General features: G+C 43.7%; 1 protein-coding gene across 15 annotated transcripts in view; it reads right to left on the bottom strand.

The window, feature by feature from the left end:
• The window catches only part of ZNF618 (zinc finger protein 618), a 167,151-nt gene that overhangs the window by 24,235 nt on the left and 127,270 nt on the right, over window positions 1-15,646 (bottom strand). For 12 of the 15 annotated variants that reach the window (XM_080561354.1, XM_080561362.1, XM_080561361.1 and 9 more), the window contains 3 exons: window positions 10,216-10,404; window positions 6,693-6,776; window positions 5,562-5,618 (listed from right to left, as the gene is read on the bottom strand). In XM_080561354.1, coding sequence (XP_080417480.1) covers window positions 5,562-5,618; window positions 6,693-6,776; window positions 10,216-10,404 — 330 coding nt within the window. The remainder of the gene's footprint in view (window positions 1-5,561; window positions 5,619-6,692; window positions 6,777-10,215; window positions 10,405-15,646) is intronic. The other 3 variants (XM_080561358.1, XM_080561357.1, XM_080561356.1) reach the window with 2 other exon arrangements.

The raw sequence follows: 15,646 nt of genomic DNA, 5'->3' as shown, positions 1-15,646 counted from the left end.
ATATTACAGTCCACTTTATTATCCATGCACTGTAATGCCCCTGCCTCAGCACAGTCAATTCCAACTAAAGCTACATTGAGCTAAATTGAGTAAAATTAACCTAAATGTCAACAGTTAGATTGATCCATGATAATATGGCTTGCTCTGGAGGATTTGCTAATCCTTCACACCACAGGCTCTTCAGACATAACCAGAACAGAAGTTCACCTTTTTCTGCTCATACATTCATCTATCAGTGGACCTTTCTTTAATGACCTGTCCAGCCCAAGCACTATATCTGTCCTTGAAGACTGCAATCCAGAGCTCAGATCACTGAGCAATTGGCGGGATTTCACCCACAGAGACTTGCTGCTGAGTGGTTATTTTAACCCAGGTATCTTTCTTCCTGTCTACCTGTTCAACAAGACAAGTTCAGAGCAGCATAAATGAACGCGGCACCAGAAATAAACAGTGAATTCTCAGAAAACCCAATTCCATGCAAGTGCCCAGTGGACACAGGGACTCATATTTAAGCAACGGAGCAAAGTGATACTTCCTCACAGAGGTTTCTACATTTGCTGCTCTTCTGTTAGTGGTGAGAACTGCACTTTGCTGGTAATCTTTCACCTGGGTGCATAATTTTTCATCTGCTTTGAAAAATGCAACTCCATGCATGTGCAATTGCATTGCCCTGCGCAGGTCAGTTACGACAATGTGGGAACTCACATAATGACAAGTCCCTGATTTCCTCACTCCTCAGACTCAAGCATTAGCAGGCTTGGACCTGCTGCCCTTCCAACTCTGCAGAAAGGCAGGAGTATCAGGCTCTTACCGTCCACAAACCAACCACTAGGTGAGAAAGAGATTTACCAAAAGATGAGTCAGTTCACTTTCGCATGGGATTTGTATTTTGAGCTTCGGTCCAGCTAACATAACCTGTACGACAGTCAGGTGCATCTCAGGAGGCAGAGGTGTAGGGGTTGGTTGCGCGAACACAAGACTGTAATCAACTATCAAGAATTACTATGCCCTGAGCATTAACACTGCACTCACCCACCAAAAATCTTAGCCTAAAAGCCACAAGTTTTCCCAGAGGAAATCCAACCAGACAGGGCGTACGAACACTGGACTACAAAGAAAGAGAAGACGATGTATGGCCAACAGCAGAGAAGGAAGGCCCCAGCGTTTCTAACCCAGGTAGTTTACTCCTTCTCTGTGTGCACCATGACCACTTGCACTTGCAGTGCAAAAGAGATTTTTTTTGGACTAGCTGGTAGTTTGAGGACCTGAACATCCTTACTCTGTAGTGAGATCATCCATCCACTTAAGTCTCACGAACACACAGTGACGCTGACAACAGTCTCATCATAATGATGTAACTTGCTTCATCCCAGAAGTCTGGCCACAGCCACTGCTGGGTGTCTCCGTTCTGCTGTACTACGGGACTGGGCATCGAAGGGGCAAGACTGGGAACGGGACTCCTCTTACTGCAGTTGGAAGTTGCACAGGGGACTCAAGCAGACATCGTGTCTGCTCCTGTCAGCACCAAAGAAAGCTTTGGAAGAGATTTATATCACGAGTTTAAAACTCATTTGCATTATGCCTTTTTGCCATTTCTAAACAACTAAAGGTTAGGTGCTCTGTTGCTACGCAGGAAAAACACACTACCGCTCAACCACACTACCTACTTCTATTTGATTACCTTTTTTAACATACGCTAAAAACCTTATTATTATATGTCAAGTAGTGAATGAGACATTTATAATTATCCTTCCACTTGAAATAGTGCCATGCTGCTACTAGGTGTATGTATACATTGTTACCTAATATATATACACAGCATCTTACAATACATTTGTATTAGTTGAACAGAACTATCGTAAGTGTGCTGCATACAAGCCAAAATACAGTGCAGTACTGAAAAATGTTTTCAACTGCCACTAAAAAGAAATACAGCATGTAAGATCTGGAAATGACAGACTAGCTAACCTGTCATTTCAGAAAATTCTAATAAGCATACATTTAAAATTTGGTCCTACAACTTTTATATCTCACTTCTCATTCTTTTCAAATTTATTTATTTTTTACTTCTAAATCTAAAGGAGGAAATTAATTTATTTTTTTTCTTTTCTTAATCTTGTCTCAACTTGGCATAAACTGATTAAAAAAAAAAAAAACAAAAAACACATTTTCCTTGTCCATCTACCCAGTCTGAAATAAACACTGCAATGCTGCTGGTAAGAAAAGCTATCTTGTGTAAACATGAATTAAGAGCACTGACATTTTAAAAACTGTAAATGCTAACATTTCACTAGAATTTCTAAAAGTAATAGATACCTGATGCAGCAGATGAAACTGAGACATACTTATACAGCTTAAATCAACCTTGAAGTTAAAATACTTCCCAATTCCCTATATAATTTTAAACGCTGTATCTTTTGCATTAATAATGTCCACCAAGTTTAGACATCAGTGAATACTATCACTTTCCTTTTTTTAATTATTTTAGTGGTAGTATTTTAAGATATCTAATCTAAAGAACTTTAGTTTTTTGCCTCATTTTTTTTTTAATTTCTTCTCAAGGTTTTGTAGTTTCATTCATCCTTCTCGGTGGTGTTACCACGAAATCTTCATTTTACAAAGGAGCTGTCTATTAAGTCCAAAACAGCAGATCAAGGCTGGATTACCCTGTGAACACTAAGTTAAAGACAACTGTTGTCCCTGAGGCTTTCTGAAGTCAGACAAGAAGCAAGAAAACAGAGAGCCAGAAGTCTGGAAGGTAACACACTGATAGTTACACACTGCGTCGCTGCTGGACCATCCAACTGTTTCTTTGCCTGCTGTGGGTGTGCGCGGTGGAAGAGGGCAGAAAAGAAAGCAACAAGCCTTCCCCATTGAACACAACACAGGTTTGTCCTTTTCTAGGGTTTTTTTCTTACCATGCTCAGGCTGATAATCAATACCTTTTGCATGAAGAATATTTCTCAAACTGGCCTTCAAATACTTTTTGGCCTTTTGGGAATTTAGTACAGAAAAATCCTACACGTGTCAAAACTCAGCAAAATGACCACCACCAAGTGTTTTCTTTAAAGCACCTTTACACTTTAGATGATTAACAGCATTGCAACAAGCCAACTCCATCTTTCACCATCAGGTCATGCCATTGTTTTCTGGACCTTGCTTAGTTCAGCAGTGAATAATCACAAGCTTCACGTGACCAGGGATGTCTGCAAGGCTGCCTGTGCTCCAGAGGCAGCACTAGGAAGCCATCTGCATGCTTTAGCAAGGAACAATTTCAAAGCACTGTGAAACTTCCAGCTTTTATCAAAAAGCAAGAGGCTGTTGAGCCTCTTTCCTACGAACACAAAGGACACTCTCCCTTTCAGGAGGTGGGCAGCAGCTAAACGATCCTTCTCTATCCACTCTGTGCCTACATCACGCCCTGCTGGCAAAATGACCTGCGAGTAGACAGATTCAAATACAGGCAGGAAGCAGTGCTTTGCCGAGCAGAGCAGGTCCTATTGCTGTCTGTGGGCGGTGAGATGACAGATTTCTCAGATACGGATACCGGTTACCTAAATTCACTATGACAAGGAATGGGGCTGCGTGCAGGGACGAGACATCTTGATTTTCCATTCTAGTTGTCTTACTCCCACTTAGGTCTCCCTACAGTACTGCTTCCAAGTCTACTTTAGGTGGCTTTAGCTGCTGACCTTGCTCTGCTTGTCCTCCCCCTCATTGTCTTTTTACTTTGGACATGTGGCACTGCAAGTTTGGAAGGTGATACGGAGCATAATGCACCCAGCTGAGTGGCCCAAAAAGATGCTGTTGCCTTCTTTATCACCACCGCTGAGCCTGTGACACAAAACTCACATACTCAACACGCAAATGTTACAGGGAATAAAGCATTTCACGAGGCCAAACCATGCAGCTCTCAGGCTGCTCAACTAGGTCCTGGATTTACCCCCCAAACCTGGGGATTGTTCTTTACAGCAGCAGAGTTTGGTGATGAGCAGCAGACAGGAGTGGAGGGCAGCGTCCGTCCTGTCACTCTCAGCACATTACCACCAGCTGCTTCCCTGCCTGCGTGAATTCTGCTGCCTGGAGCACAAGAGAAGACAAGCCGACAATGCCAGTTACTCCGATAGTTCACATCACACGCGTGAACACTGAGCCACACAGAGTTTGTCCCATATACTACAACACAGCCACATGGCAGCTCTTCAAAAATGAAGTTACAGAGAGCTCTGCCTTGACACCCAAGCACACAGATGCCCACAGAGCTTCCTAAGGCCTCTCTAATCACCAGTGTCATTCCCAGTAGGACATACGGATGGCCTCTAAGGCTGCTATCTGTTAGAACATTCAGACTGCTGAGAAACTTGAAGAAATAAAAGAGGTGATGGCTTGGTGGGAGAGCTGGAAAAGAGCACCGAATGGGACACTAAAGAAGCAGCACAAAGATGGGAGTCAAAGGAGAAAAGGGAAGAAGTTTATATATCCCCATGCACCAGTCTGGCTTTGAGAAGTGTGTCTGCTGCCTAACAAAGAAAAGAAGCATTTCCAACCAGAGACTAACACCCTTCAAACAAGTCCTGCGCAGCTCACTAGAGTTCCTCAGGTTTCCTGGCTCAAACAACAGTTTTGATGAGCACTTTGTAACTCCCCTGCAGTCTGTCAGGCCCTAGACTAAGCCACTGAAATAAACTGACTATAGCTGTGGTGCAGACAGAAACACATCTAACAATGACAGAAGATGAACAAATTGTATTAAGCTCACTACTCGGTTTGTAAGAATTTCTGTGTTTGTTTTTTTTACTGCGAGCTGTTACTCGTGTGCTTCAAATGTTGGAGAAAACAGATTCAGAAGGATGAGTGTGATGTGAGTTGGTACAAGGAGATGGTAGGGATAGTCTGCGAGATGTGTCATAGCAACAATGGGTCAGTATTTAATAGCAGTTCAGACAGAACTAAATTCTTAGACTATTCAATACAGCCACTCTGTACTTTTCTGTGTGCTTCTTGTCAGCGGTTCCTGGAACCCTTTTCATGCTATGGGTTCTTTTCCACTTTTGAAACATTTGTCATGAGCATGTTTGCAGCCAGAAGGTTTTACAATGCAGCATTCTTGGCTTTAGGGATAAGCTATTTGATATGAAGGGAGATAATTCTGTCCTTCATCCATGATGACATAGACTCTACAGGGTTTGACAGGAAAAAAAAAAGAAACAATCTAAGGTTGCTGTTTTCGAAGGGCCCCAGAGGAGTTGGGAGCCCAAATGGTATATTGTTTTTATGACATGCAGGCTTTGAAATCCTTCAGACAAAGCACTCATACTACCCACAGAAGACAAGACATGGGGAGCAGGCCTGCTGAGAGGCAAGTGGCCACTTTCAGAGCAGCAAGTCAGGCTAACAACTCTTGGCAGTCAGTGAACTACATCTGTCTTCTGTCATCTCTAACGGCCTGGTTTGGCTGACTGAAGACAGACTTGTCCAGCCCCTAAGCTCTCCTGACTGCTGCTACCCAAGTGGAACAGGACTAGAGAGTATAAGGGCCTGAAACACAGAGACAAGCTCACCTGATGGGTTCTGCTTACATCTCTTTTCTTTAGGTTTTTCTGTCCCCGAATGAACAGCTGTAATTGTGGTGAATGCTTGGATTAGTACAGGGTTGTTCCCCAAAACAAAACACAGCATTTCAGTAACAATTTTTTTTCCCCATTCACTATCACCCACTCTGCTACCGCATGTGGGTTTTCCAACACCACTCCATTCCCTTTTAACACAGTTGTACAGGCCCCTCATTTGCTTCAGAGGCAGGCAAACCCCCAAGGCAGACACTATGCAACCTGCTGCAGGGAGAAATCCCTTTCCTTACCTGTCCATTCCAGCTAGCAGCATTGTGAACACCATGTGTTTTGGTACTCTTGAATGGGAATGGAGGGAGGCCAGCCTTTTCTACTGGCATATTATTTATCTCTGAAATTACAATACATCTGGTTTGTCTGTCAAGCTTCAAATTAGGGAGCGTAAGAGAATGGCAGTGTCCCACTTGAAGGCAGGGGGATAGATAAGCACGATGAAAATCTTATAAAGAAGACTGTATAAATGGTGTTGTCTAGGAGATTGTCTAGGCAAGTGGTTATATTTAGTTACTACCACTTGGACTTAAAACTCAAAGGAGAGTCCAGAAGTGGGGTAAATTCTGGTCTCACATCTACACATCTCATACACTGTGACCTCCATATAGCAAATTCACAAACAGCTGGCCTTCAGTTACAGTGATTTGTAAATATATTGCCACAGTGAGCATCACAGTAATACGCACACTGCTGTTCTATTTATGGTCCCCAGAGTTCTCTTACGTATTCCAAATGGTTTTGCTTCACAAGTCGTTCACTGACACACAGACAAAGAATCAGTACTGCTTTATCTCCATCCATATTCCCCCTTCTCTACATCTTTGTTCCCCACCGAAAAAATTATGGTAAAGCACCAGGACTTAGGAGCAGAATCTCCAGAGCATAATTTGTACAGGCTCTGGAGTGGCAGGAACCTGGGGAGGATTGAGAAGAGGACAACACCCCAGGAAGGCTGTCTGTCTGCAAGCTTAAAGTAGGTTCCCCAGATATATAATCACCGATCACAGCTGAATACTGCCCTGGAGAGGACCGTGGTAAGGTACAGCAGGAGGGAGTGAACACACTTACCGCTGGAGTTCTGAGAATTGCTGTTTGTTTCTTCAAAGTTGTTTTGCGCTTTGCCTTCCACTCTCCTGCTGAAAGCACTTTCTGCTGGGTGGAGAACAAAGCAGGGATGGTGACTGGTCAATACTGGAAAAGGGATTATAACAAAAGGAGGCAGACGACATGCTCCCTTTGCCATGTAATCACATACCCTGAATACGGCCAAAAAGTGAAATACCTTGCTTTGGAGGACAATGGGACAGATTAAATGAAAAGATAACAGGTAGATTTTTTTTGTTATTGCCTTCTGTCTGAGGTGGTCTGCAGTAGCTCCTACAGAGCCTATGAGTACCAGCCCTGACTGAACCAGAAGGGTCATGCCTTTCTCCCCTCCAAAACTAAACCAAAACAAAAACACTTATCTTACTCTTCCTTAAGGTAATATGCAGCCCTCAAAGCTTCTGGCACAGGTGACTAGGCCTGCAGATTGAACTCACGTCCTCACTATGACATTTAGAGTGTCACCTAACGAATCCCTACATCAGCTCTCCCCATTCTTCCCAGTCATCCGCATTCCTTCCCTAAACATCCTCCCTGAAATGTTCAAGTGGAGGACTGAAGGGCTGTCTCAGAGTCTGCCCACGATGTCTGGAAAAGCTGTGGTGGATCCCCAGCCCTCCCGTGCTTCCCAACAGCGAGCTCACCTTACCCCTACCCAACGCCAGGCAGGCAGGCCCTGCTCCTCTGCACCGCGTGGCTGGCACAATTCAGCACCGGAGTAGAACCACTTCCAAGAACTGTAGCAGAAGGACTACTCCTTCAATGTGCAGACGTGGCTGCATGACCCTGGCAATAGCTGAAGTGTCCTAAAATATCACCGTACAGCACATCTGAGGTGCCACCCATCCTTCTCAGGCCAATGTTCCTTAGCCCAAGTTCAACAGTACAAGGAGTGTCAGGTCTTACCTCGCTTCAACTGGGTTTGCAATATCTGGGCGAGTATATTTGCTGTAGTGACTCAAAGGGTCAATTAGAGATCAGTAAAATGAAAGGTGAACTTGCCAAACTCCTGTGTATGGTCTATGCTGCATAGACTCTTGCCCTATGTGGACTCATTCATGAAGTCCAGTGTCACCCAAAGGGTTCACTTGAACGTGGCCTAGCACAGCTCTGCTGGGCTGAGCAGCATACAAATTGTATAGGGAGGGTGTTTGGGAAAAGAAATACTTAATTCAGGAATGACAGGGACTGCTGCAAATTGATTTCAGATAATTGTTTCATTTTGTGTTTCTGCAGACAGCGGAGCAGTCGGCACTGCTGTCCTGACTTTTGTGTGGATGCCCCAGCCACCTCATGGCCCCCTCACGGCTCAGACACAAGGGCTGTATGTCTGATGTGGCTCCAAAAGACCTGAACAGCATGAAGCTCCCAGACCACAAATTTTCGCCCAGCCAATCCTTAGTGGACCCTCCCAGTGCTGAGCAGGTTCCTCAAACTCTCCACTACATTCCTGATTCTTTCTCATATGCAGAATAGGACAACTTGGTAATCAAATCAGTTAAACATAACTACATAAAACAGAGCTGAAAAAGAGCTAGATACGTTATCTAGTCTATCCCCTTCAACAGGTAAAGAATAGGAACAAGTGACCTTAAGTAACCAGCAAATCAGACGGCATAGTGGGAAAATAAAACCATGACAAAATGGATTCAGCGAACCTACCCCTAAAGAGACCCAGGTTCAAATCCTGGCTTATGTCACAAGTGAAAGTGAGTTGGAGGTCTCCAAAATTGTTTGGAAAAAAATTGCATGGTGGTTTTGTCCTTATCCCCAATCCTTTTTATTTTGCCATGTCTGGCTATAAGAAAAAAAATGGTTTAATGCATCTCCTTGGACTTACTCTGTCCTTCCCACATTAGAGACAGCAGTTGACACAAGTTGTCTCTCTCCTCCTTGTACCTGAAACTTTTGCATGTGAAGCAAAATTCTCTGTTGTAGGAAAAGTAATTGCCAATCCACTAAGTGGCTATGAAATCCAAATACCACCAGTGGAGTGGTGTTCCACCATCTCTGGTGTTATCCAGGCCCACATGAAACACTTCTAACTGCAACGCTTGGAAGGCATCCCTTCTGGAGACTGTCTTCCTGATAGGTGTTATGGTCAATGCATTTGTGCCAGAAATTCAAATGCCACTCAGATTGCGTTTGTACAAGAAGCTGCCTTGAAAGACACCATGGAAAACACGCCACCAGATAGATATGCTAGGACCCCCAAACAAAATATTCTTTCTTGAAGATCAATCTACCAGGCTCAAGCATCATGAAATTCCTTCCTACATACAGGAAGAGAACAGTTCAAACTTTTTATCCAATGCATCAATATTCTTTTCGGTTAAAGTAGTGGGGAAAAAATGTCCCTGTATAAAACTTACCTCCCAGTTATTGCTCAGATGAATCTGGGCTCAGGGAGACTCCCAGTTAGGCTCTTTCTGCTTTTGAAAGAGACACGAGACTGGAAGAAGTTGTCACAAGCTTACATAAATAATGAAAAAGGTTGCTCAGCTTGAACACCTAAATTGGTTGAACTGGATAGACCTTAAATCAGTAATAAAATCATATTAATATTTAAGATGTGCAATAACAATATGGAATTTCAGGACCCACAAGATATAAGAAGACAGGTCACACTGCAACATCTGGTAGCTGTCGACATGTGTCATCTAACAAAAAAGCACCCTTATTCAGCATCCTGTGGCCTCTCCCACCTCTGCTTCTCAGGATCTGTCCATGCCAGACTATTCAGAGGTGTTTAAACAGCTGATTAACCTGCCCTTCTCCTGTACTGATATGGAATACGTATCTACCAATCCCACAGATTTAAAAGAGCTCTTCCCTGCTGTCTAGATATGTGAATACTATGTCTCACATTGTATTTATTAATTGATTTTTTTTAATTTGATCTTGTTTGGAGGTAGGGAACAAAGGGAAGATCCACCTTAACTTGAGTTTTCTGACACCTCTGTAATTGTTCTGTCCCATTAATTCTGCTGCTGGAGCCCATATTATCTCCCAGTGGTTCCTGTGGGGAGTGGAGCACTGGGAAAACACCTGTACTCCATTTCATTTGCCCAGGCCCAGGCTTAATCCTGAAGATACCTGCTTGAGAGAAATGAAAACTAAAAGCCAAACAAAGCTGAAAAATGAACAAAAATCTCCATACCCGACAAACTACTAAAGCCAATCCTTGTCAGAAAGCTCTCCTCAGTTTGTGACACCAGGATTTGAAACAGGGTCTTTTGTACCTTGTGGTTACCACGATGTTATAAAAAACAAAAACTTGTCATTGGGTTATGAAGACCTACTGCTGATCTGAATTTTTATTTATATTGTGCCAAAGGATCTAATCCCCTCAACTGCTTCTGGAAGGAGCTTTTCTGGGACAGTCATGGATGGAGCAGACTGAGTCCAGGAAGGGTCAAAAGCCAACCCAGGGCAGGATTGGACACTAAGCAGTTAAGAAAGTTGATGGTAGAAAGGCAATTGGTACCTGTGATGGCCTTGCTTCCTGGGGATCCAGAATTTGGAGCGCGGAACATCTGGGATTGGGATGCCGGTGGGACACCGGAGGGGGTGCGGTGCAGGAGGGTAGAACATCGGTTTATTGAAGACGGTGTTTTTTTGCTGGATTGGCTCCCCTGTGTCTTCACTGCCACGAAGAGTGGAGATCGAGAGAACTCTGGATATGAACACTCAGAACTAGTGCCTGGACAGTCAGTCAGCTCCCAGACCGTGTGCCTTCTGGGAGGGTTGCTTTCTAACAGCCATGCTCACGAATCCCTTGCATGGGGACCTGCAGCAACTGTGGATCCACTGATCCCAAGTAACAAAATTGTTTTCCCCACTCACCCGAGGGGAGAGATTCTTGAAGCTTATTACTTCCCTTCCACAGCTTTAACTGCCACATGACCAACCCATTCCTACTCCAGTAGGAATCACCCCATCCATCTACGATTCCTATTTGATTGCCATGGCCTGGTTGGATGTACCTGCAACTTTGTGCTCCATTTCCATGTCAGGAAGAGGCTGAACTTTGTTAAAAGATTTCTAATGTGCTAGTCAGAGCTCTACACGGGGAGAGGTTTACACCTTTGTTCCTTGAGCCTTACACGTGTTCTAGAGAACCCTGGCTACGTTCCTTGTCTGTTTAACAATATAAAGCAAATGGCACTGTTTGTAATGGAAAGGAATTATGAAGCAGAGTTCTCATCCTGCAAGTCAGGAAAGACTTTTTGGTCCCCATCTCCACACAAATGCTGGTGGCACATGGAAAAGGTCTGAATATTACTGAGGTATGCTCTTTGAATACACCTGACCTACATTTTGGTCTCTGCAATGCACAGTGAGGGTCACCAGGAATTTTCAATGCCAAAAGTCATATGAAAAACTCTTGGGAGGACAGCCCTTTGTCTAGGCCTCATTGATTAAAAAAAAATAATACAGAAACAGAGAAACAACCTAAAAACACCCTTCATTCCTCAGTGACTTCTTCCATGGAAATCTGGATGTGGCTCCTGAAGTCAAGACCCACTCCAACCAACTGCCAAGAATCACTAACGAACAGGGTTCACATTAACCACAACCCAAGCTCATTAGCAGCAATTTCTGTACTTGGGTGATATTTTGAGATGCCTACAACTGGATGGTAACACCAGTAACCTGCTAATCCTGTATAGTGTAACTCAGAAACACTTAATGACATTAAGCAGTTCTCAGTCATGGACTGTCACAGCAGCACAACAGCCTGTCTCTGAAGCAGGCAAGGAGAAAAGTCCGAGGCTGGGACTGGATGCTCATTTCCTAAATCCCATGAGACATTATAGAATTGCTCTCATCTTTTCCTGCCAGAGGTCAACAGCATGGCAGAGTAATGATGAGTACTTTCAAAGCAACCTGCAAACAGATACTCAAAGGAAACATTTTTTTTGTTTCATTTGATCTGTTACAGAGATCCAAGATGACATTTCCTGAAAATGTTTTAGTGTACTTCTGCGGGAGAGTCTACGCTAGGTTTTCTCATAGTTTAGGTCAAGATACTTCTCTGCTTGGTCTCTGGCCAGCTGAATAGGCAGAAGGCTTGCTTTTGCTTCCTAGACTTCATTTCATCTCCATGGATAATCCTCCTCCAGTTGCTGCCAAAGTGCCAGCACATACGTAGTCAGATATGACAATTTCCTGCTTATGTGTCATTTAATTTCCAACTACGCCTGTTCCTACCAACTGTTGCTTTATTTTCCCATCTATACCAAATGAAGAAGCAATCAGCCAACTATTCAATGTCAGAAACATTGGGTCATTGCAAAACCCTGCTCCCTCTGTGAGATCTGAAGGAAGAAGTCTGAATGCTCTGAAGACCTCCAAAATGACTTCTTTTTCCTCCCAACTTAAACAAATACGATGTCATGGCTTGTATCAGGGATAAACAGGCTGACTGTTTGGTCTCAAACCTGTGATGTAGTAGGAGACCTGGCTTTAGTCCTCTCCCTCTCCAGCTGTACAGTTCAAATTCAGGCTCCAGAGAGAAGGCTGCTCCATCTGACACTAGGCAGAGACAGAGTTTGAGCCAGCAAGGCAAGACAGACAAAAGAATATTAGCACTAGCAGTCTTGAGGATGCTAGTAACTCATTGAAAACATGTTTTAGAATTTAGCTCACCAGATGACAAATTCCCTCTGAAGACTAAGCAACATATGTAGAGACGATCACGTAGCTCCTCTGTTCTGATCTTGATAAGAAGTCTTCATTGTGGAACTCACTGCCTCAGGCTGATGAAAAGGCCAAGTTCAAGACATTTCCACAAATTAAAACACTGAATTGCTGAATGGCTACAAAAACCTCCTGCCTCAAAGTCTGCAGGTAGACAGCAAGACTGGAGACAGCATTGTGGACAGATGATCCCATAACTGCTACTACAGAATATTATTTTTAAACTTTCTCAGAAATCATCTGAGATATGCCCCAGTTGAGGCTGACACATTGGAAAAGGGAGGGCAATAGAGAAGTTTCAGCTGTTGGTGCATCCCCACCATATCAAACTTAGAGAAGCATCCGTTCTTTATTTCTCCCCTTTTTTTAATCAGTGACCTTGAGTAACACCCCAAACTTCATTAAAAAGTTTTTAAATGATCCAACACCCAGTAGAAAAAGAAGTAACATGGAGATTAAGACTCACTGGATGATCTCCAATCAGTTGTTAAACTAAACTGAGTGCACTGTGCTATAGACACACAAAATGGCATGGAAGTACACGCTGTGTACTAAAGAAGACCAACAATGCAGGTGATAATAAAAAGATAGGGAACTCCTCCCTGGCAGCAGAAAAAAGAGCTTGGTAGTTGCAGTGCATGGCCACAATGGCTGTAGAAGTGCTCTCAGGGCAATGCTGTGGCTAAAGCAACTGAGGTATTCTTTGGTATACAAACACTCCCAAAGAGGATCAGGAAGACATTAACTCTCTGTTCTTCCCTACCACAACAGAGAAGGTTATCAGATTATCTGAGTAACTTAATTTATTCCAGGTAAAAGTTCTGGCTAATAAGTTGTGTATCACATTTCTTCAGAAACATTTTGTCAGGACAGATAAGGAAGTATGGCAAGAAAGCCATTCAGACAGTTTGGATGGAATTATGCAATCACCTCTGGAGAAAAACCTCCCTTTAATGAACACGATGGAAAGGGATTCCTTAGCAATGGCTTAAAATTCCATATGCTGAGTGGAAACCTCCCCTATTGGAAACAGAACTTTCCACAGGAAAGACTGTATGCTCATATCTATCAAATTCTTAACGTGCTTCTCTATACAAACAGATGTTTTTGTTGTATTACAAATGCAGGGCTGTGCAGTCTGTTGCTAAGGCTCTTTGTGTCTAGAGAGTGAGAAAAAAACATGAAACTCACAAGTTTCACTCACTGAAACGGAGGAAGCAAAGACACACAAATGGAATCTGAATCTTTTTTCTTCTTTGTTAGGTAGGACTTAAGTGGAAACATGACATGCTACCAAAAAGGATTGCTTTCCTTAAGAGAAAAAGCCATGATGACAGCTGTCTTTAAGAAGCACTGCAAGTGTGTAAGCAATTTTGATGAACAAATTGTATCCAGTGCCTTTTACAACAAGAAAAGTAATTTAGCAGCCAGGCCTGATGAACTTCTGTAAGTCTCTCAGGTGTCATGGTGCAGGAAGTCTGGATGCAGGGAGTCTTTTTCATGGTGCAGTCTGGCTGTCCCCTCAGAAGCCAAGCACAGCCACGGGGCTGGCAGGACAGGGGCCTCACTAGCCAGAACCCATCCTACGGCCTCCAAAAGGTGAACAGGGCAGGCAAGAGATGGAAGCCAGGTTCAATCAAAAGTCCAGATTATCAGGCAAGTTCTTGGTGATGAGGGATGTCTGTGATCAAGCTGACAAGTCAATTCACAGGTCAGAGGCAGGATCAGGTCTGATGAGAATAATCAGGGTTAGCCACAGCCCAGCAATCCTCGAGGAGGTCCAGAGCGATGTGACAGGGTTGAGGTCAAGCTGAGAGGTCTACAGGCCAGGGTCCAGATCTACATGTCTACAACTGAGCTGGAGACTGATATCCTGTATCCTGATATCCCTGCACAGGCAGAGACTAAAACAGCTGAGCTGACATAGGGGTTTTGTGTGTGGGTGGAGGCCCCATGTGAGGCTAGCCAGGGCCATCCAGATTTATTAGTGCACTCAGGGCCCTGACATCACTTCAGATTTTCATCCTGGAAGCAATGGATGTGGATAGCTGTGTGGATTTTTGAGCTCTCACCACATGCTTCCATGACTGGAGTCTGTTGCCATACCTTGCAGTTACCAGAACAACGCACACTCCTGAGCCTGGACTTAGCAAGCTAAAACACAATCTCAGTGGCTTTTCTAACCAGTCCACGTCCCAAGGGCACTAGGTTTTCTCCGCATCCACAATAGCACAGCCACCTGCAAATGTTCCAAATTACAGAGCAGATAGAGCTGTGAGAGGACGGAAAGAAACCGCTGAACCCTCCCTCATGTGCACCTCCATTCAGAGACATTTCTAAACCAGTGACAACAAACATGCCTACAATCCATTTCCACAATCCATTTTTTTTTTGAAACACCCTTCCTAGAGTGAATAGACCTCTTGGCTGATAGAAACATTGTAAGAATCAGTATTTTAGAAGAGTAATAACCCAGTTCTAGGCACAGGAAAAAGCTTTCTCCTCACTAACAAAAGGGGAGTTCTGAAGGAGATATTTGGCATTAACAATTCCAGGCAACCCCACAGCAGAGCACTTTTTCAGACAGCAGGTATCCAGTAGCACTGACCAAAAATTATCCTGGAAGGCCCCAGGGACCCTGCAGGATATAAGTCCTTGTTTTAGCCTCTTTTCAGTAACTTTTAATCCATTATCACAGAAAACCAGAAAGACAGGCTCCGGAAGGGAAGCTTGCACTCAGGCAGAGAGACCCAGAAAGCTGGACTGGTAATGGTGAAGTGTGTTCCTTACCCCAATAAGGCTAATTTTTCAGCATTTGCCACATAACCACAAGAACAAGGCCAAGGTAAAGACAGAGTCTCATTCTTACTTCCTCTGGTTGCTAGGGGATGAGAAAAGCCAGTTGTGCACTGCATCAAAAGTCAGGTGTTTGCAGCTACCTCACGGGACCTTGGTTTAAATGAAGAGCAGAGTCTGAACATAGCAAGTTGGGAGGATGTACTGGACAGCCTTTCTTGGGAGCTTAACCACACCCCGTATGTTCATCAGGGATTGCAGTTTGTCACTGTAAATCATAAAGCTTACTGGTCATGGCAACTAGGAGAGGAAAAAAAATGTAAAAAAAAAAAATGAAGTTTGTAAGGAGGGTTTAAACTTTATGACAGTATTATCCTGATCTGATCTCATGTGTCCTCATAGTTAAAAGGTAATTGCTG

Source organism: Anser brachyrhynchus (assembly GCF_964034855.1).
Source record: "Anser brachyrhynchus genome assembly, chromosome: 19".
NCBI lineage: Eukaryota > Metazoa > Chordata > Aves > Anseriformes > Anatidae > Anser > Anser brachyrhynchus.
This window is presented reverse-complemented; position numbering and strand designations above follow the sequence as displayed.